The sequence below is a fragment of the Chlorocebus sabaeus genome, chromosome 25, assembly GCF_047675955.1.
Source record: "Chlorocebus sabaeus isolate Y175 chromosome 25, mChlSab1.0.hap1, whole genome shotgun sequence".
Classification (NCBI taxonomy): Eukaryota; Metazoa; Chordata; class Mammalia; order Primates; family Cercopithecidae; genus Chlorocebus; species Chlorocebus sabaeus.
In genome coordinates, this window is record NC_132928.1 from 5,383,224 (window position 1) to 5,406,307 (window position 23,084).

At 38.6% G+C, this 23,084-nt stretch overlaps 1 protein-coding gene across 6 annotated transcripts in view; it reads left to right on the forward strand.

Annotated features, from left to right (window-relative positions):
• NVL (nuclear VCP like) overlaps nt 1-23,084 on the forward strand; it is a 104,672-nt gene that overhangs the window by 37,383 nt on the left and 44,205 nt on the right. For 5 of the 6 annotated variants that reach the window (XR_005236059.2, XM_007988337.3, XM_037985515.2 and 2 more), the window contains 5 exons: nt 3,717-3,966; nt 5,443-5,661; nt 7,665-7,769; nt 12,637-12,699; nt 18,278-18,397. Coding sequence is in view for 5 of the 6 variants with exons in the window: in XM_007988337.3 (XP_007986528.3) it covers nt 3,717-3,966; nt 5,443-5,661; nt 7,665-7,769; nt 12,637-12,699; nt 18,278-18,397 (757 nt within the window). In the remaining variant the exon portion in view is untranslated. The remainder of the gene's footprint in view (nt 1-3,716; nt 3,967-5,442; nt 5,662-7,664; nt 7,770-12,636; nt 12,700-18,277; nt 18,398-23,084) is intronic. The other variant, XM_037985516.2, reaches the window with a different exon arrangement.

The following is a 23,084-nucleotide window of genomic DNA, read 5'->3' on the forward strand; positions in this document are numbered from 1 at the left end:
AGGGAGGACCCACCTCTGTAAAAAACAGGGGAAGAAAACAATTTACTCATCGGTAGGATAATTGTTTTTCAGAAGTAGTAATGGACTTATGTGTCCCTACTCATTTGTCTGGTCTTACTAACAATGGCTTGCATTCTTTAGTTGGCTGACCAGATTAGTGGCAATGTCTGGAGCTATAGAATACAGCAGAGCCATTTGGTCCACATACAGGTTAAATCTGAGTACCATACTTTCACCTATTGCACTAACCTGTCTGAGACCACAGGTCCTGTTATCAGTAATGAGATGGCGGCCAGACAGTTGAAAGCTGTTTGCTGCAGCACCAGCCTTTCCTAGTAATTGAGCAAATGAATAATGTCCATAGAGCAAATAAACATCCACCAATAACCAGAAATATAACTTCATAAGCAAGACTATCTCAGGAAGCACTGTTGAGGTGGTAGAGTGGAAATCGAGGTAAGAAATGTTCTGAAATATTAGGCCAGGTGTGGTGGCTCACACCTATAATCCTAGCACTTTGGGAGGCTGAGGCGGATGGATCACCTGAGGTCAGGAGTTCGAGACCAGCCTGGCCGACATGGTGAAACCCCGTCTGTACTAAAAGTATACAAAAATTAGCCAGGCGTGGTGGTGCATGCCCGTAATCCCAGCTACTCAGGAGACTGAGGCAGGGGAATTGCCTGGGAGGTGGAGGTTGCAGTGAGCTGATGTCACGCCACTGCACTCCATCCAGCCTGGGTGACACAGCAAAACCCTGTCTCAAAAGGAAAAAAAAAGAGTATTTAATGAGGAAGGGGTGAACTGAAGATGAAGATCTTGGTGAGGTCCAGGAACAGTGTGGGAGTAATAGCACATATAAGCTCAGACATGTGAGACTGGGCAGAATGCCGCTTGTGAGATTGTGATCTCAGACAGGGGCCAGATCCAGGTGATGACGAGGTCCAGGGTGTGAGTAAGTAAGTGAGGGAAAAGGCCAGACGTGGGCGGGATTGGGGTGCAGAGGCAATGAATAGATGCCCAAACTTTGAGTCAGCGAAGGAAAATTATTCCACCTCTGCCTCCTGTTATCCTTGGTCCTTGTCCAATGTTTTTAACATTTCCAAGCTTTAGTTTATTTATAATGCAGTAATATTTATCTATAATGCAGTAATAATAATAGTAATAACTTTATCTGTAAAGTGATAATACTATAAATTAAGGACTTCCTGTGAGTATTGAATTAACACAACCTAGCACAATATCTGACACATAGAATTTTTTAAAATAAGGTAGCTATTGATATCTGTCTCTTTTATTATTTTTTTTATATATAGAGAGAGGGTCTCACTATGTTGCTCAGGTTCATCTTGAACTCCTGCCCTCAAATGATCCTCCCAATATCATCCTGTACTTCAAAAGCATAAAATTATGGAAAAGTTTCAGCATACATAAAAGGAGACCCATATAACTGTTCCAGTTTCTATTGGTGTAAAACAGACCACACCAAAATTTAGTGTCTTACAACAGTACTCATTTTATTGTGTCTCACAGTTTCTGAGGATCAAGAATTTGGAAAGGCCTCAGCTAGATGGTTCTGCCTCATGGTCTCACGTGGCTGCAGTAGCTGGAGCTAGAACAGTGGTAGCTTTCCCCTCTTTTGGAGTTTCTATAGTATAATGACTAGAAATATCCACTTATTTTTAGGGATAGAGTACAACTATGAAAAGGATGTTATTATTTTCTGTTAGCCATTTTCATAACATCCAAAATGTTCTTAGTACAGATAGTCCCCAACTGACAGTGGTTTGGCTTATAGTTTTTCAACTTTACAAAGGGTTTATCATGATGTTTTTGACTTAGAATGGGTTTATCAGGATGTAAACTCATGGTAAGTCGAAGAGTATTTTGTATTCTTATGCATAGTAGCAAATTGGATCTGTGTCTTTTGGAAATAGTTCTTTAGTGGAAAGTTTTCTTGATTCCCATTATTCAGAGTATCCAAGTGAAATTTTAAAAAATTTGTCAGTAATGTTTATCTGCTTCTATTCTGCTCACTTACATGATCCCATATGATTTTTCTATAATCTTTATTAGCTTGACATTTGAAAATATTAGTCTTCTTTACACATTTATTAATTTTAAAATATATTTGCTTGTCCAAGTTAGTTTATAATATCAAAATATGTAAATAAGAATTAACATTCATTGGTGCATGCCTATAATCCCAGCTACTTCAGAGGCTGAGGCAGGAGAATCACTCGAACCTGGGAGGCAGAGGTTGCGGTGAGCCGAGATTGCGCCATTGCACTCCAGCCTGGGCAACAAGAGCAAAACTCCGTCTCAGAAAGAAAAAAAAAAAAAAGAATTAACATTCATTGGTCACTAACTATGGATCAGCCACTGTTTTATGTGCTTTGCGTGTATTCATTTGTAGCAACCGCCCTCTGAATAAGTGCTACTGTAATATAGATTGAATAAATGAAGAAACTGAAGCACAAAGGTTAAGTAACTGGCCCAGATTACAAAGGATAACAGAGCTGGGATTCAAACTCTTGCAGTTTGGCTTCGGACTTTTTATCTTGAATATCTTTTTTTATTATTATTCGAGACAGAGTCTTGCTCTGTCATTCAGGCTGGAGTGCAGAGACACAATCTTGGCTCACTGCAACTTCCACCTCCCGGTTCTGTCGCCCAGGCTGGAGTGCAATGGCGTGATCTCGGCTCACTGCAAGCTCCGCCTCCCAGGTTCACACCATTCTTCTGCCTCCGCCTCCCGAATAGCTGGGACTACAGGCGCCCGCCACCACGCCTGGCTAATTTTTTGTATTTTTAGTAGAGACGGAGTTTCACTGTGTTAGTCAGGATGGTCTCCATATCCTGACCTCGTGATCCGCCCGCCTTGGCCTCCCAAAGTGCTGCGATTACAGGCGTGAGCCACTGCACCCGGCCACTCCCAGCTAATTTTTGTATGTTAAGTAGAGATGGGATTTTGCCATGTTGACCAGGCTAATCTCAAACTCTTGACCTCAAGTGATCTGCCTGCCTCAGCCTCCCAGAGTAATTGCAGGCGTGGGATTACAGGCGTGAGCCACTGCACCTGTTCTCATCTTGAATATCTTTACTGCTTTTAAGTTTTTATTTAGGTCTTATCAGAAATTGTTCAAGATATTCCTTTAACAACAATTATCTAGAAGTCCAGATTTTTATAGATACCATGTTGCCAGTTAGGTTGAACAAGATTTTTCACACGTGTAGTACAGGGGATGAACAATAAGTAAAGTTAAAGTTGGAGATTTAACTGTCCTCATATAAAATGGGAAGTATATGGCAAGATAATTTTCAATGATGAAGATAATTAATGGTTTGTGTGAATGTGGGGGCTTCTATTTCTGGTAGACATCCATTTAATCTACTCTAAAAGTACCCTCATAAGTTATTTATCTTATTTCCCCTGTAATGTTATAAATTATTAAAGGCAAAATATTTTTTAAAAATTCTATGTATTCCTCACAGCATTTAGCATGGTTCCTAACAAAGCAGATATTTACCATAATCCTTTCTGGAATAAGATGGAACATGTAACTTAGCATTTGTTGAGTGAATGAACTATTTGATCTTATATAGTATCCATTTTGATACCTTTGGCAGATGTGAAGGACTTCGAATAAATATAGTTGGTGACTTGTTTTTACTATTAAATTGGGAATCAGAAATTTTTTCCCCTGTCTTTTCTACAGAATACTTCAGACGTTGTGCAGAAAACTGAGGCTTCCTCAAGCTTTTGATTTCTGTCACTTAGCACACCTAACTCCAGGCTTTGTTGGTGCTGATCTGATGGCACTGTGCCGAGAGGCAGCAATGTGTGCAGTCAACAGAGTGTTAATGAAGCTACAGGAACAGGAGAAGAAAGATCCTGAAATGGAAGATTTGCCATCTAAAGGAGTCCAGGAGGAAAGTCTGGGAACTGAATCCACTTCTGAAACACAGGTGCTTTCTCTAAAGGCACTTTAAATTGTCCTTTTAATGTTCTTTGTGTTATTTTACATTGAAGCGAGGGTCAGTATAGTTGAGGTTTATTACTTTCTGTTTTATTGGCATTTAATCTATAGAATAATTATCATTTATACCCATAATGTGTATCATTTCAAAAATACGAGTTGTTTTATGTTTATTCTGAATAAATTCATTTTACAATAATGATTATGAGATTCTGGAATGGGGTTGGCAAACTGTGGCCTACCCACCCACCACCTGTTTTTGTAAATTAAAGTTATATTGGAACACAGCCATGTTCATTTGTATACATGTTGCCTCTTTCTGCTTTCGTACTTCACGGCAGAATTCACATAGGAGTCTGCAGCAGATACCATAGCCCACAAAGCCTACAGTGTTTACTGTCTAGACCTTTACAGAAAAAGGTTGTCAACCCCTATTTCAGCATTGGCATTTAATTATATCTCCTGATTAACTTTTGGTTAGGTAGATTACAGTGGTCTGTTGACACAACTGTATCCACGTCGGTAGCTGCAAACAGCTCTGGAGGACAGTCATATGAATAATAGGGGACATTTATCAATCTAAGATCAGTATTAAATTTTTTAGTTTTGTGAGTCATGAAAATTCAATATATATAGCATTTTATGTAGCATTTTATAGCTTGCACAGATGGCTTCTGTATATGTTATATAATTTGATCCCTGTAACCTTATGTAAATATCATTATTTTCCCCATTTTATAATCAAAGGCACTAAGCTTAAGAGGTTGTGATTTGCCCAAGCCCATACAGCCTCTACTTTATAGAGCAAGGGCTTAAATCCAGATTTTTTGTTCTCACATAATTTTATTTTTTTCTTAGACATTTGAAACTGCAATTACTTCTGTAAAAAATAACAAACTCATTTGTTTTATAATATTGCATATAAATAAATATTTTCTAAATTGAATTAATCAGTTACCTATTTTTTAGACTTATCCTTTCATCTTCACAAAGCAAGAAATCTGCCTTTTAAGATTTGATAGTAATAGGAAAATTGCCTTCCCCCTACTTAGTTGATAAATCGTTAAGGAACCATATTAATGAATTATACTACCTCCAGCGTAACTTTTTAAAATTTCAGCAGGATTCAGCTGTTTCTTGAATATTCATAAATGAAACATGGGAAATATCATGGTTGCTGAAATGAATATTTGCCAACTGCTTATATTTGCTATACCTAGCCCTAGTATATAGAAATCATTCTTATATATTTAATTATAATTGGTGTATCTTTACTTGACCAGAACATATGATCCTTTAGAATAAAATGAGCTTGTCTCATGTCAGAGAGAAAATTATTAAAATACATAGAAGTTCAGGATAGCTTACGGAAATACTACAGTAATAATTCTTATAAGTAGAAAATGTAACTTTTCTATAGCTGTTGTGGTGTTTTTTTATCTTCCCCTCAATTGTTCCCTTCAAGGATGAATTACAAAGGCTGCTGGGGTTGCTAAGAGACCAAGATCCCCTCTCAGAGGAGCAGATGCAAGGCCTGTGCATTGAACTGAATGATTTCATTGTTGCTCTACCCTCAGTCCAACCCTCTGCCAAAAGGGAAGGCTTTGTCACTGTCCCTAACGTGACATGGGCAGATATTGGTGCCCTGGAAGACATTAGAGAGGAGCTCACCATGGCAATATTGGTAGGTATATCAGCTGCCAAATATTATTGGCATGTCATGGATTAAGGATCAGAGATAAAGCTCCATGCATGCGTACTAGGTTCTGTGGCTAAACTGACTTAATCACTGTGTCTAAATTGACTTGAATGTAGCACTTCTTTCAAGTGCTAAGCCCCCAACAATGGTTTTTCTTTTGTTTGAGATCTGATTTATTTGTTTATTTTTTTAATTGATATAACACAGTTGTAAATATTTTGGGGGTACATGTGATATTTTGATCCATGTATTAAATGTGTAATGATGAAGTCAGAGTAATTGGGATATTCATCACCTCTAATGTTTATGTTTTGTGTTGGGAACGTTATACTTTTTTTCTTCTAGCTGTTTTGAAATATACTTTTTTCTTCTAGCTATTTTGAAATATACTTTTTTTCTTCTAGCTATTTTGAAATGTAATTTCCCTACTGGGCTATCAAATACCAGAACTTGTTACTCCTATCTATATTTTTTTACCTGTTAACCAACTTCTCTTCGTCATACTCCTCTCCGCCTTGCCTTTCCAGCCTCTGGTAACCATCAGTTTGCTCTCCATTTCCATGAGATCCACTTTATTAGCGCCCACTATGAGTGAGAATGTGCAATATTTGCCTTTCTGTGCCTGGTTTATTTTACTGACATAATGATCTCTAGTTCCATCCATGTTGCTGCAAATGACAGGATTTCCTTCATTTTTGTGGCTGAATAATACTCCACTGAGACCTATTTTGTGCTGATCCTTTTGGTTGTGCTTCATTTCTATAGCAGTGAGTTTAAACAAGCACAAAAACCTTCAGGTTTCATTCAGTCAAGACCAAATCGTTTGACAAAGACTTTCTGAACCTGATTTTATGGGTCAAGGCAATTTTAATGCACGTAAAACTTCGGATTAATTTTTATTTACTTTACTTTTCTACTCATCGTTCCGTGATTCATTAATTGAAATATGATCGATTTAGAGGTATGTACTACTGAAAGAGAAAATACACTGGAATTATAGTCAACAGGTATCTCTGACTTTTAACTATGCAAAAGTTACTGCTGCGTCTGATTTCTTAGAGGAGACCATTGTCTAAACATTTTATAACCTAGATATTTAAATGGTTTTCTAAAAAATATTTGTCAAAATATTCTATTGTTATGTCTAAAATGTTCTTAGATGTTACGTTCAAGTATACGTTCCTCAAGCGCGGGGACTTTTCTCTTTATCACCACAGGGCATGAACAGGTAAACAGGTACTGTTCATATCTTTAGGCCTCACAGTCATGTTGAAATTAAGCCTGAGAGGCCGGGCACAGTGGCTCCTGTCTGTAATCCCAGCACTTTGGAAGGCCGAGGCAGGTGGATCACCTGAGGTCAGGAGTTCGAGACCAGCCTGGCCAACATGGTGAAACCCCAACTCTACTAAAAATGCAAAAATTGGCCGGGCGCGGTGGCTCAATCCTGTAATCCCCGTACTTTGGGAGGCCGAGACGGGTGGATCACGAGGTCAGGAGATCGAGACCATCCTGGCTAACACGGTGAAACCCCGTCTCTACTAAAAAAATACAAAAAAAACTAGCTGGGCGAGGTGGCAGGCGCCTGTAGTTCCAGCTACTCGGGAGGCTGAGACAGGAGAATGGCGGGAACCCGGGAGGCGGAGCTTGCAGTGAGCTGAGATCCGGTCACTGCACTCCAGCCTGGGCGACAGAGCAAGACTCCGTCTCAAAAAAATAAAATAAAATAAAAAATACAAAAATTAGCCAGGCGTGGTGGCATGTGCCTGTAGTCCCAGCTACTCACAAGGCTAAGGTAGGAGGATCGCTTGAACCCAGGAGGCAGAAGTTGCAGTGAGCCAAAGTAATGCCACTGCACTCTATCCTGGGTGATAGAGGCATGCTCAAAAAATTAAAAAATAAAAAATCATAAAATATATATCTGAAGATAATTTGAACCTGCAGTATAAAATAGGTATGTAATGGATCACCATTGGTATCATTCTTTCCAGGCACCAGTACGCAACCCAGACCAGTTCAAAGCTCTTGGATTGGTGACTCCAGCTGGGGTCCTCCTTGCTGGTCCGCCTGGCTGTGGGAAGACTCTGCTGGCAAAGGTATATATGTTCAATTGCATGTAATTGATTTGTTACTATCAGATATGAATTTAACTTTAAATATTACAGTTAGGTAAGTCTTATGCATAATTTTTATCAGAAGTTTATTTTAGCAAAACTGACAACTTCATGAAAATTTCCTACTTTTTTAAATTACAAAGGCACATGATTAAAAAATGTTTATATCAACCATAATCCTATCAATTTTAACACACAATTATATATTTTCTGTGTATTATATTTTAGCTTTTTAGTGAGTATTATTCCATAGTTTAAGTTTTTACTTGACTTGGTTTCCTGCTTTGGTATTGTTATTGTTTATAACTTAAATATTTTCCTTTATATTTCTTGTAATTATTTTCTAAAATTGTTTTTTCATAATAGAAAATAAAAATAAGCAAAAAGGAAAAGCATTGTGTGTAATTCACTACTATGTACTACTATTATTTCATTTCATTGTCAATCCTTCAGATATTTTTCTATGCATACATATCAAAATAATATCTAACTTTTACATTTTTACATGCATGTTTACAAACATAAGCTTTTTTTTTTCCCCTTTTTGAGACAGAGTCTCATTCTGTTGCCCAGGCTGGAGTGCAGTGGTGTGATCTTGGCTCACTGCAACCTCCGCCTCCCGCGTTCAATCAGTGATCTTGCCTCAGCCTCCCGAGTAGCTAGGATTACAGGCACACGCCACCACGCCTGGCTAATTTTTGTATTTTTAGTAGAGATGGGGTTTCACTATGTTGGTCAGGCTGGTCTCAAACTTCTGACCTCGTGACCTGCCTGCCTCAGCCTCCCAAAGTGCTGGGATTACAGGCATGAGCCACTACACCCAGCCACAGATATAAGCTTTTTTAAACATATTTTTCTCACTTAGTTATATTTCCTGAGCATCGTCACATGTCAGTATATATTGATACACATCAATATTTTTAATGCCTGCATAATATTCTACCATAAAGATACATGTTCTATAATTTATGGAAATGATCCCATATTGGAACAACACTACTTTAAATGGTCTTGCACTTATATGTTTGTAGCTTGACTAATAATTATATTAGAATGCATATCTAAGTAATTTTCCAGTCAAAGGAATGTATGTTTTTAAAGCTTTTGAGCCATATTATTAAAATGCCTTCCTAAAGGTTTTCACCAGTTTTTACCTTTGTATCAATAGGATATGAGTATCAATTTTCCCACACCTTAAACTAGTGATGGCCATGAACATTGCTTTTAATAGTGGACAATTTAATAGGTAAAAATGCTATCTTGCAGTTTAAGTCGCATTTTAAAAATTACTAGTGTTTTTTTGGCCAGGCGTGGTAGCTCATGCCTATAACCCCAGCACTTTGGGAGGCCGAGGCAGGTGGATCACTTGAGGCCAGGATTTTGAGACCAGCGTGGGCAACATGGTAAAACCCTGTCTCTACTAAAGTAAATTACAAAATTAGCCAGGTGCAGTTCTGCTCAGTGCTGTAATCCCAGCTACTGGGGAGGCTGAGGCACAAGAATTGCCTGACGCAAGGAGGCAGAGGCTGCAGTGAGCCAAGATCACACCACTGCATGCCAGCCTAGGCAACAGAGTGAGACTGTCTCAAAAAAGAAAAAAAAAAAAAAAAAACTAATTTTTTTTTTTAATTTAAATATGTTTATTGGCTATTTTTCTTTGTGAATTGTCTATTCATATCCTTTCCTGTTTTTCTAATGGCATACATGTGATTTTCTTTCTTATTTATAATCATTTCATATATTAAGATTTGTTATTTATAAATGTTGATCAGTTTATCTTGACTGTAATCATGTTTGACACCTTGAGCTTTTTTGGTTTTATTTTTATGTGGGCAAATTTCTGTCTTTTTGTGCTTTTTTTTTCCCTTTGGACTGATGCTTATTAGAACTGTCTTCCGTATGTGTAAAGTATGTTATCCATCATTTTCAGTGTCTATGTAATATTACATCCGTAACTAACCCTTATCAACTTCTAAAAATATTTTGAATTACTTGTAAGAAATTGAAATAATAACATTTTTAATAAGTACCACAGCAACCGAATTATAACTCCTCAGTAAATATCAAATGTCCATAGTGCTGTGTGTAAAACTTACGTTTATTTATACTACTAATTTTCCTTGCTTAATGTGTTCAGTACTCTTACAAGGCATTGCTTTCAGGGAGCTGGGTATGGAGTTAGAAGAGAACGACACAGTCATTGATCTACATTTTTTTCACAATAGTTTTGGAAAAATATAGCCGGAAAGAAGGTTCTGCATGCTGGTGTGTGAATTCTCCAGGTCAATGCGTTCCCTTTTGTGTGTGTCTTATAGTGTTTATTATTTAATTAGTTACATGTGCCTTTGAGTAGTCCTGTTCACAGCAGAGAGGAGGTAGCTTGGATAACTTGAAAAGCATATATGGTACTAAAACATCATAGATCCACATTTCTCCTCTTCTTCTCCCCCCTACTGAACTGCCAACAATTGAGGACCACTCTGTTTAGTCAGATTTCTTTGTGTGTGTGTGTGTGTGTGTGTGTGTGTGTGTGTGTGTGTGTGTGTGTGTCTGTGACAGAGTCTTGCTCTATCGCCCAGGCTGGAGTGCAGTGACACAACCTTGGCTCACTGCAAGCTTCACCTCCCGGGTTCACGCCATTCTCCTGCCTCAGCCTCCCGAGTAGCTGGGACTACAGGTGCCCACCACCATGCCCGGGTAATTTTTTGTATTTTTAGTAGAGACAGGATTTCACCGCGTTAGCCAGGCTGGTCTTGATCTCCTAACCTCGTGATCCGCCCATCTCAGCCTCCCAAAGTGCTGGGATTACAGGTGTGAGCCACTGTGCTGGCTTTAGATTTCTTATATCTGACCTTTGGGAGTGGGGGACTCTTACCTAGGACTCCATGGATGGACTTCACAGCTTCACTGAATCTATGAGCCAAGGCAATGTATTGTGTGTATATGTATTGTTTCTGGGGAAGAGTGTTCACAACAACTTTCATCAGGTTCTTCAAAGGGTGCAAGACTACGTGCCCAAGAATCCAGAAATAGAAAATGTCCTTGAATGGCAGAGGCAAAGTGTGGCCTAGGATAAGCTCATGGAACAAATTACAGGTCAGAACCTAGAAACCTAGAGATGCATATAAAATTAGGTATTTGGCTGATCTTGATTGTTTTATTTACTCAGGATAACAAAATAATATAATTTTTGTTGGCACCTGCACATACTAAGTATGTAACTAGCATAAAGTCAGGGCATGCAGTTGCTGGAGTTGGAGAGGTTTGGGAGAGTAAGAATTGGGAGTCTAGTTTTGGAAGTGATAGTTTTGAAATGCTTGTGTGATCCAAGTGGTGATGCTGAGGAGTAGTAAGTGGAACATAGATCGGGAGCTCAGATACCAGGTTCTAAGAATAGGAAAGGACTCTCTTCCATGATCATTTTGAAGTTCTGATTGATTTTATTCAGATTTCACCTCTGCGTTCAGATTGTACTTCTTAGACTCTTCTACACATACAACTATGTGTTTCTCAACATTGACCCTTGGTAAAGACTGATAACTGATGTTGTTAAATTTTCATTTGTAAATGAATGAATACTTTCACCCCATGAGGTATTTCTTGAGTACAGAGACTAGCATTTTCACTGGAATCCCAAATTAGGGCTATAAATATATTTGTATTTACATAAGCATGTTTATGTAAACAAATGTTCACATAAATATTTTGTGTCATTTCCATTTGATTTATAGCCTTAGTAATTCTTAGAAAGTCCTAGGTTTCAGCCTGGGCATTGTGGCAAAACCCTGCCTCTATCAAAAAAATACAAAAATTAACTGAGTGTGGTGGCAGACTCCTGTAGTCCCAGCTCCTCGGAAGGCTGAGTTGAGAGGATTGCCTGAACCTGGGAAGTCGAGACTGCAGTGAGCTGTGATCTCATCACTGCACTCCAGCCTGGGAGACAGTAAGATTCTGTCTCAAAAAAACAAAAAAAAAATTAAAGTGAAATTTAAAAAAAAAAGAAAGTTGTAGGTTATCCTTTGATTTTACCTTTATGTATTCCCCTTTTCCCATTTGTCTTTTTTTCTTTTTCTTTTTCTTTTTCTTTTTTTTTTTTTTGAGACAGAGTCTTGCTCTGTTACCCAGGCTAGAGTGCTATGGCACAATCTTGACTCACTGCAACCTCTGCCTCCTGGGTTCAAGCAATTCTCCTTTCTCAGCCTCTCGAGTAGCTGAGACTATAGGCACATGCCACCACGTCTGGCTAATTTTTGTATTTTTAGTAGAGATGGGGTTTCACCATATTGGTCAGGCTGGTCTTGAACTCCTGACCTCAGGTGATCCACCCGCCTCAGCCTCCCAAAGTACTAGGATTACAGGCGTGAGCCACCGCACCCAGCCCTTTTTTCCTTTTAGTAAGAAACAAGTCACTATTAATATAGGAAGGGAGACACAGACTTAAGACCACAAAAAGGGCTGGGCGCCACTCACGCCTGTAATCCTACCATTTGGGAGGCCGAGGTGTGCGGATCACGAGGTCAGGAGATTGAGACCATCCTGGCTAACATGGTGAAACCCCATCTCTACTAAAAATACAAAAAATTAGCCGGGCTTGGTGGCGAGCACCTGTAGTCCCAGCTACTCAGGAGGCTGAGGCAGGAGAATGGCATGAACCTGGGAGGCAGAGCTTACAGTGAGCCGAGATTGCACCACTGCCCTCCAGCCTAGGCGACCGAGCGAGACTCCGTCTCAAAAAAAAAAAGAAAAGAAAAAAAACACAAGAAGTCCTTTGTCACACATCATCATCATTATTGTTGTTATTATTACTGTGTATTGGCCTTACTTGTGTCTTTTTGTTTCCTCTTGCTAGGCTGTTGCAAATGAGTCTGGACTAAATTTTATATCTGTCAAGGGCCCTGAATTACTAAACATGGTAAGTTATTGAGCATGAGTCATTATTTTAGATTAGAAAAAGTAATGGTCATGCAAGCTACGGGGTAAAATGTTCTCAGATCTTTCAGCAGTTGTGGTATTTTGGTATTTAAAATCAGTGCCGTAGGAGTGAGGAGGTTGAGCTTTGCTCTCCTCTGCTACTTTGGGTGTATAAATGCTTTCTCAATTAAGTCTGTTAACCTCTGAGCCTGAATTTTCCCACAGCTAGAAGCAGTAGAGCAAAGATTTCAGTCTGAGTTGTCTGACTCCTGATCTACTTTTTGTCCTGTTGTCGTGTGGCTTAGATGAGTTCCGTATTAATAAATAAAAATACTTCTGGAGATAGAAGTCACTCAAGTGCTGTATCTTCCTTCTGCATTTAAGCAATTTATTATCTAAATTTAAGACACTTCGAATTTCTTATTTTTTGTCCTTCTCTGTGAAAAGTAAAAATGCCATTCTATGATATATTCCAACAAAGAAGAAATGAGGGTAACATTTGTTTTAAAAGGTTTTTAAAATATATCTCTACCCCAACTTTTAAATCTTTCCTATTGTGTATTACTTTCTCCCTAAAATAAGGGAGTTATACTTAAGTATTTCCTATGGACTTTTTACATACCTTGTAACTTTTCTTGTACTTCGTTTTGATTTTCCAGCAGAGGTGGTATTAGATGTGAACCTTGAAGCAGAGGGTGTTGGTGGGAACTGGGATTGGGAAAGAAGGTTATAGCCAGACACTGAAGGGCCTTTATACCAAGCTAGAATTTGGATGTTAACTTCAGAATATCAGAGAGCTAATAGAAGCTTTAAAGCAAGAGTGTAACATATTTTTAAAGATTGTAATTAGTAAAAATTTTATTATAAAAGTTTCCACATATAAGGAATTCCAAAGAGTAATATAATGTACCCCTATGTATCTATCACCCAGCAAAAAAAAAAAAAAAAAAAGTGCACTTAAAGCTTTTGCAAACCCTTCCTCGTGATGTTCCCTGTTCTGTCTCCCATGGAACTTACCACAAGGCTGAATTTGGTGCTTATTAGTTCCATGCACTTCTTTCTGTATTTACTATGTATGTATGTATCCCTAAACAATATATAGTATTATTTTATATGTTTCAGAAGTATGAGGCCAGGCACAGTGGCTGATACCTGTGATCTCCAGCACTTTGGGAGACTGAGGCAAGAGGATCACTTGAGGCCAGGCATTTAAGACAGACCAACGTACCAAAACCCTGTCTCTACCAAAAAAAATTTTTAATGTAATTTTTTTTTTAAGTATGAGGTTTATGAGATAATTGGAAATGTTAGTGCTTACTGAATATTTGATATTGAGGAAATACTAATTTTTAAGTTATTAGACATGTTAAAATCATTGTATTTTGGAGATACTGAAATATTTATAAATAAAATAGGACATCTAGGATTTTCTTCAATAAAACAAGGAAAGTGGACAGGAGTATAGATGAAGCAAGATTGGTCATACATTGAGTTGATAATAATTGAAGGTCAGTGATGGGTACATTTGAAGTTTATAACTGTTATATCTACTTTAGTTATACTTTTGGACTCTCCTTATACACTCTCCATGGTATAAAGCAAAACAAACAAAAAAGCCCTTTAAATAGTGTGTATTCTTTTGCAGCTTGGTTTGGTTGGGTTTTTTGGTTTTTGTTTTTGTTTTGTTTTGTTTTTTGAGAGAGAGACAGGATCTCTGAAAGCAGAGGTTTTGCTATGTTGCCTGGACTGGTCTCAAACTCCTGGCCTCAGGTGATCCTCCTATCTCAGCCTCCTAAAATGCTAGGATTACAGGCGTGAGTGACTACACCTATTCTTGGTTGTTATTTTTGTTCAATATTTACTTATAATACTTATCTCTGTTGATGTAGTTTTAGTTTATTAACTTTTTGTGTGGCATTTCATTGAATGAATATAACCATACTTTAAAAATCAGGGTTTTTTTCCTGATGAATTTTTAGGTTGAATATTATATATGTATATCTTAGCATATATTTGTGAGATTTTTTTCTGCCTAGGGTATATACCCAGAAGGAGAATTGCTGAATCTTAGAGTATGTGCACTTTCAAAAATATTAGGTATTGGCTGGGCACAGTGCCTCACACCTGTAATCCCAGCACTTTTAGAGGTCAAGGCAGGAGGATTGCTTGAGGCCAGTTTGAGACCAGCATGGGCAACATAGTGAGACCCTGCCTCTACAAAAAAAACCATAATATTAGCCAGATGCGCACCTGTAGTCCCATCTCCTTGGGAGGCTGAGGTAGGAGGATTGCTTGAGCCTAAGAGGTCGAGGCTGCAGTGAGCTATGATCGCGCCACTGCTCTCCAGCCTAGACAACACAGCAACATCCTGTCTAAAAAAAAAAAAAAAAATTGGATATTGCTAACTGTTTTAATAAAGTAATTGTATCAGATTGTCCCACATTCTCAACAGCAGTGTTGGTATCAGATATTTTCATTTTTGCCAGTCTGGTGAACATGACATTTTGCCTCATTGTGGTCTGATTTGTTTTTTATGGGTGGGTAGGGGGAAGAGGTCTATGGAAGAGTGCAGAATGTCTCTGAAAGATTAGATGATCTGGGCTGGGCACAGTGGCTCACGCCTATAATCCCTGCACTTTGGGAGGCCAAGGTGGGTGGATCACTTGAGGTCAGGAATTCAAGACCAGTGTGGCCAATGTGGTGAAACCCCATTGTAAAAATACAAAAAAATTAGCCAGGCATAGTTGTGGGTGTCTGTAATCTCATCTACTCAGGAGACTGAGGCAGGAGAATTGTTTGAACTCGGGAGGTGGAGGTTACGGTGAGTAGAGATCACACCACTGCACTCCAGCCTGGGCAACAGAGTGAGACTGTCTCAAAAAGAAAGATTAGATCTAGTGAGGAAGATGGGCATCTTGGGATTGGAAAATGAGTTCACTCTAGGACATTTTAGATTAAACAGCCATCTGGAGATGTCTAGCAGGCGGTAGGAAATGTGAATCTGAAGCTCTGAAGAGATTTGAAAGTCACTATCATCCAAGTGGTACCTAAAACCATGGGAATGGGTTCAGTCTGGTAGGACAAGTTTATTAAGTAAAAGAACAATTACATTAAGGGTCTCTGACTGAACCCTGAAAGATTCAAACAATTAAGGGATAAAGAAGCAAGATCTGGCAAAGGAGACTGAAAGTACTTGGTCATAAGATGCAGGACACCCCAGACCAGCTAAGCCTGAAAACCAAGGGAAGATGAGTTTTTCAGCCTTGTCAGTGTGACCAAACAGTATAAAAGATATTGAGAGTGGGACTTGGGATTTAGTTATTAGAAGTTCATTGGTGGCTTTAGGGAAAATATGTTTAATAATGATGTTTGCAAAAGCCAGACTAAAATGGTTGAAAATTTGATGGCCAATAAAGATTTTGAGATAATAAATGTAAGATCTTTACTTGAAATGTTGCATGTTTCAAATAAAGGATAAGATGGGCTTTTCTTTCATTTACTTATTTTTAATCACTGTTGCCTTGTTAAGATTAAATAGGTTTTAATATGTCCTTGTTGAAACTTTAGGTTTACTTTTCCCTAAATTAAATTTCCTTTTACCTAGCTACCTTGGTTTGCCATTTCCAAAGTCACTTTGCCAACGGTATTGATTGTTCTCTTCTATTCCTGTCTGAAACTTTATGTCTCCCAGCCCCCTGAGATGCCTTCTTTTACAACAGTACTGAATATTTTGCTTCAGCATTACAAGTGTAGTTTTTGCTGAATTAGATTTTCCGGGAAAGTCTACTATATTTGTACACTATTGTATTTGCACACTGTGTGTTATATTTGTACACTGTGCACTATATTTGTATACTGTGCAGGATATTAGGACAGAAAAATTTGAATGGGACTCCTGCTTTCCAAGGGCTATGTAATATAATATAGTGAGGGTAGAAGAGCTCAAATGTTATAATAAGGATAAAATCTGAATATCTGAATAGGACTCCTGCTTTCTAAGGGCTTTGTAATATAATATAGTGAAGGCAGAAGAGCTCAAATGTTGTAATAATACAAAGTACTCGAAGAGCAAAGAAATACTTTGGGTTTGGTTTGGGTCAAATGATAGTAAAACAGTTTTATATATCAAATTCCAGACAGTATCAGGATGAGCCATATACATTTGCTGATATTTAACCATTTTTGACCTGTAATAGCCAACTGCATATAGTTCAACTTAATCAAATTAGCTATTATGGGAAGAATGATTAATAAGGATCTTTTAGAATGTAAGAAGAAATGTTCGGAGGTAGGTTAGAAAGCAGTTCAAGTAAGGGAAGCAGAATGAGCAAAAGTTTAACAAAAAATACCAAAAGGATGTGAGGGAAAGAAATTTCTAGTCAAAGGAAAAAATAGCACTTGAATCGCTGTCATCTGCGGTGTATTCTTTGCCTTGATTATTTATTCTGGCCATAGAGTCATTATAGCAGAGGTGATATGAAATAGTTGGCACTGTAGGCCGGGGGCCACAGTGTAGGCCGTTGGCTCATGCCTGTAATCCCAGCATTTTAGGAGGCTGAGGCGGATGGATCATTTGAGGTTGGGAGTTTGAGACTAGCCTGGCCAACATGGTGAAACCTCGTCTCTACTAAAAAGACAAAAATTAGCCGGGTGGTAGTGGCAGCATGCCTGTAATCCCAGCTCCTCGGGAGGCCGAGGCAGGATAATTGCTTGAACCTGCAGGGCAGAGGTTGCAGCGACCGAGATTGCTCCACTGCACTCCGGTCTGGGTGACAGAGAGACCCTGTCTTAAAAATAATAATAATGATTGGCACTGTAAAGATGTTTTTTGGATTCCATCTTATTTAGCAGTTTCATTAAGAAAAAACTCTTTCTTAGTCATCTGGTTTGACATTTTACGAGAAACATTTCTTATGCCTAAGCTAAAAGCGAAATCATCCTTACATGTGGCTTTTCATATTACTTAGTCCTAATGTTATAGTTGCTTGTGAATTGCTATATTTCTTGACTTATCTTAATGTTTTATATTTTGATTTAGATTTCAACATAGAGTAAGCCATTATGAAACCTGTTAAATGCCTGGTTGGCTCACTTTGCCTCCTCTGATGCTGTATGACAAAATAGTTATTCCTTTATTTAGTAAGATGACTTTTGTAGAAATAACAATAAAATAGTAATTTGACTTATGTGCACGTAAAATACTGTTGAATTAATGAAAATTACTGCTGGATATTTTATATGCACAAGGCTTACAAGATTAGTTCTAAAATACAATTGAATTTTGGTGATTTTTTTGAGCTAGAGAAGACCTTACGTTTCCCTTAAGTCTTCATTTTATAAATAAGGAAATTTATAGTAGGCTTAAATAGTTGCTACTTTTATTAAGTTGAACTATATGCAGTTGGCTATTACAGGTCAAAAATGGTTAAATGTCAGCAATTGTATATGGTTCATCCTGATACTTTCTGGACTTTGACACATAAACTAGTTTTATGTCACATAAAACTGTTTTACTGTCATTTGACCCAAACCACAAAGTTGAACCGTTGGTATTTTATTTCCTTTCTGTGTATGTTTAGTATGTTGGTGAGAGTGAACGTGCTGTGCGACAAGTTTTTCAACGAGCCAAGAACTCAGCACCCTGTGTGATATTCTTTGATGAAGTGGATGCTTTATGTCCTCGAAGATCAGACCGAGAGGTAATTATCATGGACTAGTGGTTTACAGATCCTTTTAGCACAATAAACCTTTTCTATGTTCTAAGCCAGGTATTTCTTATGAAGTCATCCCTTAGGAGCATTGAGACTCTTAGTGAAGACGCCTAGTAATTTGAAATCAAATCTTAGAGATAGCAGTTGTTTCTGTATCTGCCTCTGCATCCATTTTTTTTCCTGTTTATTATTTTGGTTGCACAATCTGTAGGTCATCCTAATTCACACAAATGAGTAGATGAGTATGGAAATGATATTAGTTTTAAATAGCTTGCCTTATAATCTTGTTACCCTACAACATTCTTGAGCTAAAAGGGTTCTTGAGACAGAAAAAAAACAATTTAAGATATCATGCACTCAAAATAGGGTCAGGTTATTAACTTTAAGACCTCAAACCTTTTCTCTTAAATAAGACGTTAAAAAAAGACCCAACACCCATTTATATCTGGAGAAGATATAAAATTGATCTGCATTGAATACCACTTGCATCAGCCACACTGAGTCACAGTCCTTAGAGATTTCAGTACAGAGTACCAGAAACAGTTGTTATTAGGAGTGCTATTATATAACAATTTGAAGCTTAGTGAAGCATAACATAAACCATAAATATATAACCTTTTTGAATCAGACAGCAGCTACTTTATTTATTTATTTATTTTTGAGACAGAGTTTCGCTCTTGTCTCCCAGGTGGGAGTGCAATGTTATAAATATATAACCTTTTTGAAGCAGACAGCAGCTACTTTATTTATTTATTTATTTATTTATTTATTTATTTATTTATTTATTTTTGAGACAGAGTTTCGCTCTTGTCTCCCAGGTGGGAGTGCAATGGTGCGATCTCAGTTCACTGCAACTTCCGCCTCCTAGGTTCAAGCTATTCTCCCTCAGCCTCCTGAGTAGCTGGGATTACAGGCACCCGCCACCATGCCTGGCTCATTTTTGTGTTTTTAGTAGAGACAGGGTTTCCCCATGTTGGTTAGGCTGGCCTTGAACTCCTGACCTCAGGTGATCCATCCGCCTCAGCCTCCCAAAGTACTGGGATTACAGGGTTGAGCCACCATGCCCGGCCACAGGTACATTTCTTGTAAGATAACTGAGGAAATGGTTACATTTCTGTTGTTGTTGTTGTTGTTGTTGAAACGGAGACTCACTCTGTCACCCAGGCTGGAGTGCAATGGTGCGATCTCGGCTCACTGCAACCTCTGGCACCCAGGTTCAAGCGATTCTCCTGCCTCAGCCTCCAGAGTAGCTGGGATTACAAGCGCCCGCCACTACACTTGGCTAATTTTTGTAGTTTTTAGTAGAGACGGGGTTTTACATCATTTCTGAAACCTGGAAATCTTTTGTGGTTTATTTTCAGTAAGTGTGTGTGTGTGTGTGTGTGTGTCTTGGGTCATAAAACATTACATGCCTCATTTTGCTAAAAATCTCCAAAAACATTCAAAAGTCACAAAAAAAAGCTGACCGATACAAATAAATAAGTAAATGTGACTCACATTTTAGCGGTTTTGTTTCTTCATCCAGTAGTCGTTGATACCATCATAGAAAATTCTTATTACAGGCTTATCTTTGATAGTGATGTCAGTGACTGAGGCAGAGATCCTTCCCAGGTTCCCCAGTCATATTCCAAAGTCTACTGTGGGCCATGAAGCAAAACATAGTACTTTGATATCTCCAGCTGGTTAGGGCATGGCATGCTCTGGATTTTATTCTTTTCCTTTTTATTCCCGTCTCTTCTGCCATGAATAAACCCTTCATTTGTCCACAGCCCTTTCAATTGGTTTGCAGCTCTCTACTGTCAGCTGGTAAATCTAAATTTGGAAAGGTTCATTGTCAACTGTTGCCCTCAAAGAAGTCTGTAGCCATATGATGTACATGTCTGACTTCTGGTTTATCTCTCTCTTTTTTTTTAAAGAATAAAGAATGGCTGCTCCATAGGCAGAGCGGCCTTATTTGTTTCTTGGATGTCTACTGCCATGCATTTCTTTCTTTTCCTATCCTTTCCCTTTCCCTTTCCTTTCCTTTTTTTTTTTCTTGAGAAAGAGTCTTGCTCTATCACCCAGGCTGGAGGCTAGAGTGCAATGGCACTATCTCAGCTCACTGCAACCTCTGCCTCCCAGGTTCAAGCGATTTTCCTGACTCAACCTTCCGAGTAACTGGGATTACAGGCACCTGCTACCATGCCCGACTAATATTTGTGTTTTCAGTAGAGGTGGGGTTTCACCATGATGGCTGGGCTGGTCTCGAACACCTGGTCTCAAGTGATCCACCAGCCTCGGCCTCCCAACGTATTGGGATTAGAGGCATGAGCCACCACACCCAGCCTACTGCCATACATTTCTATACTCTGATATATATGGGTTTCTTTTCTTGTGGTTTTTTTGTTTGTTTGTTTGTTTTTGAGACAGAGTCTTGCTCTGTCACCCAAGCTGGAGTGCAGTGGCATAATCTCAGCTCACTGCAGCCTCCGCCTCCCAGGGTCAAGTGATTCTCCTGTCTCCGTCTCCCAGTAACTGGCACTACAGATGTGTGCTACCACACCTGGCTAATTTTGCATTTTTAGTAGATACGGGTTTTACCATGTTGGCCAGGCTGGTCTCGAACTCCTGACCTCAGGTGATCCACTCACCTCGGCCTCCCAAAGTGCTATAGTTTGCTTTTCTATATTTTTACCTAAAGCAGATTCTGAAAACATTTTATTTTTATTTTTTGTTTGTTTCTTTTTATTTGATCTTCTTTTTTTTTTTAAACAGAGTCTCACTCTCACCCAGGCTGGAGTGCAGTGGCACGATCTCAGCTCTCCGCAGCCTTTGCCTCCTGGGTTCAAGTGATTCTCATGCCTAAGCCTGCTGAGTAGCTGGGACTATAGGTACATGCCACCATGCCCAGCTGATTTTTCATATTTTTTTTTTTCTTCAGTAGAGACAGGGTTTCACCATGTTGGCCAGGCTAGTCTCGGACTTCCAACCTCAGGTGATCCACCTGCCTCAGCCTTCCAAAGTGCTAGGATTACAGACATGAGCCACCATGTCCAGCCTCTAAAAATCTTTTAAATTTGAATGTATTCTTTTTGAATTATACTAGTTATACATGAATACATGCTTGTGAAAAATTCAAATAAAGCACAAGTATAAAGAGAGTAAATTTCTTTCCATTCTCCTCCATATTACTCTTCTTAGAGGTTATTATGAGACTACTAATAGTTTATCATTTCGTATGCATCATTCTAGAACTTTTTCCAGAAACAAAAAAATGTATATTTTACACTTCTGTTTTGTTATTGTTGCTGTTGTTTGAGACAGGGTCTTACCCTGTCACCCAGGCTGGAGTGCAGTGGTGTGATTGTAGCTCACTGCCTGCCACCTTGAGCTCCTGGGCTCAAGCAGTGATCCCACCTTAGCTGCCTGAGTAGCTAGTAGTACAGTTGTGCACTGCCACACCCAGCTAAGTTTTTGTTTTTAGAGGCAGGATCTTGCTATGTTGCCCAGGCTGGTCTTGAACTTCTGGCCTCAAGTGATCCTCCTGCCTCTGCCTCCCAAAGTGCTGAGATTACATCATGCCTGGACCTAGACTTCTATTTTTTATATTAATGTGGTCATTCTGTCTTGATGACTTTCTCATGTACGTAATGACTTAAAAATATATATAGTATTATCCTCAGTCTGGATACAGCAGAATTTACTTAATAATTCTCCTGTTTTGGGCATTTAGATTGTTTCCAGTTGTAAACAGAACTCTACTTGTATCACACATTTTTGTGCACCTGTGGTGGGACTATGTGACATAGAATTTTGGAAGTGAAAATCAGGGTGGAAGATTGCTATATATTAGATTTTGAAAGATAATGCTGTATCATCCTTCACAAAAACTATCAGTTACATGTGCCCACCAGCAGTGTGTGAAAATATCCATTTCTTATCAACAATGGATTATACCCATCTTTTTATTTTTTGGCAGTTTTATTGGCAAATCATATTACATTTTAGTATACATGTCCCTGATTACCATGAGGTAGACTGTCTCCAGTGATTTGAAATTATTTGATCATATCTTTCAGCCCTTTTGCTATTGCTGTCTTTTTCTTTTTTTGTGTTAATTGGTACTGTATGATGGAAAGTAGTCTTTTATTTAATTATGTGTTGATACTATTTTTCCCAGTCTTATGACTTATATTTAATTTTATTATATAGAATATTATAGGTTTGGTTTGTTTGTTTGTTTTCTGTTTTGAGAGAGTCTCACTCTGTCGCCCAGGCTGGAGTGCAGTGGCGTGATCTCAGCTCACTGCAGCCTCCGCCTCCCAGGTTCAAGCAATTCTTCTGCCTCAGCCTCCCGTGCAGCTGAGATTACAGGTTCCTGCCACCCATACCCAGCTAATTTTTTGTATTTTTAGTAGAAACGGGGTTTCACCATGTTGGCCAGACTGGTCTTGCACTTCTGACCTCAGGTGATCCACACGTCTCGCCTCCCAAAGTGCTGGGATTACAGGTGTGAGTTACCATGCCCAGCCAGAATATTATGGCTTTAATACAGAAAAATCTATCAGTCATTCTTGTATTGACTCTCGTCTTGCTTATGTAGAACAATATTTTTTACCCTTTACTTCCTTATATTTTTGAGTATGGATTATGATTCTGTTAGTGTTATGTTCCCCAGGAGTGACAATAAGGAACA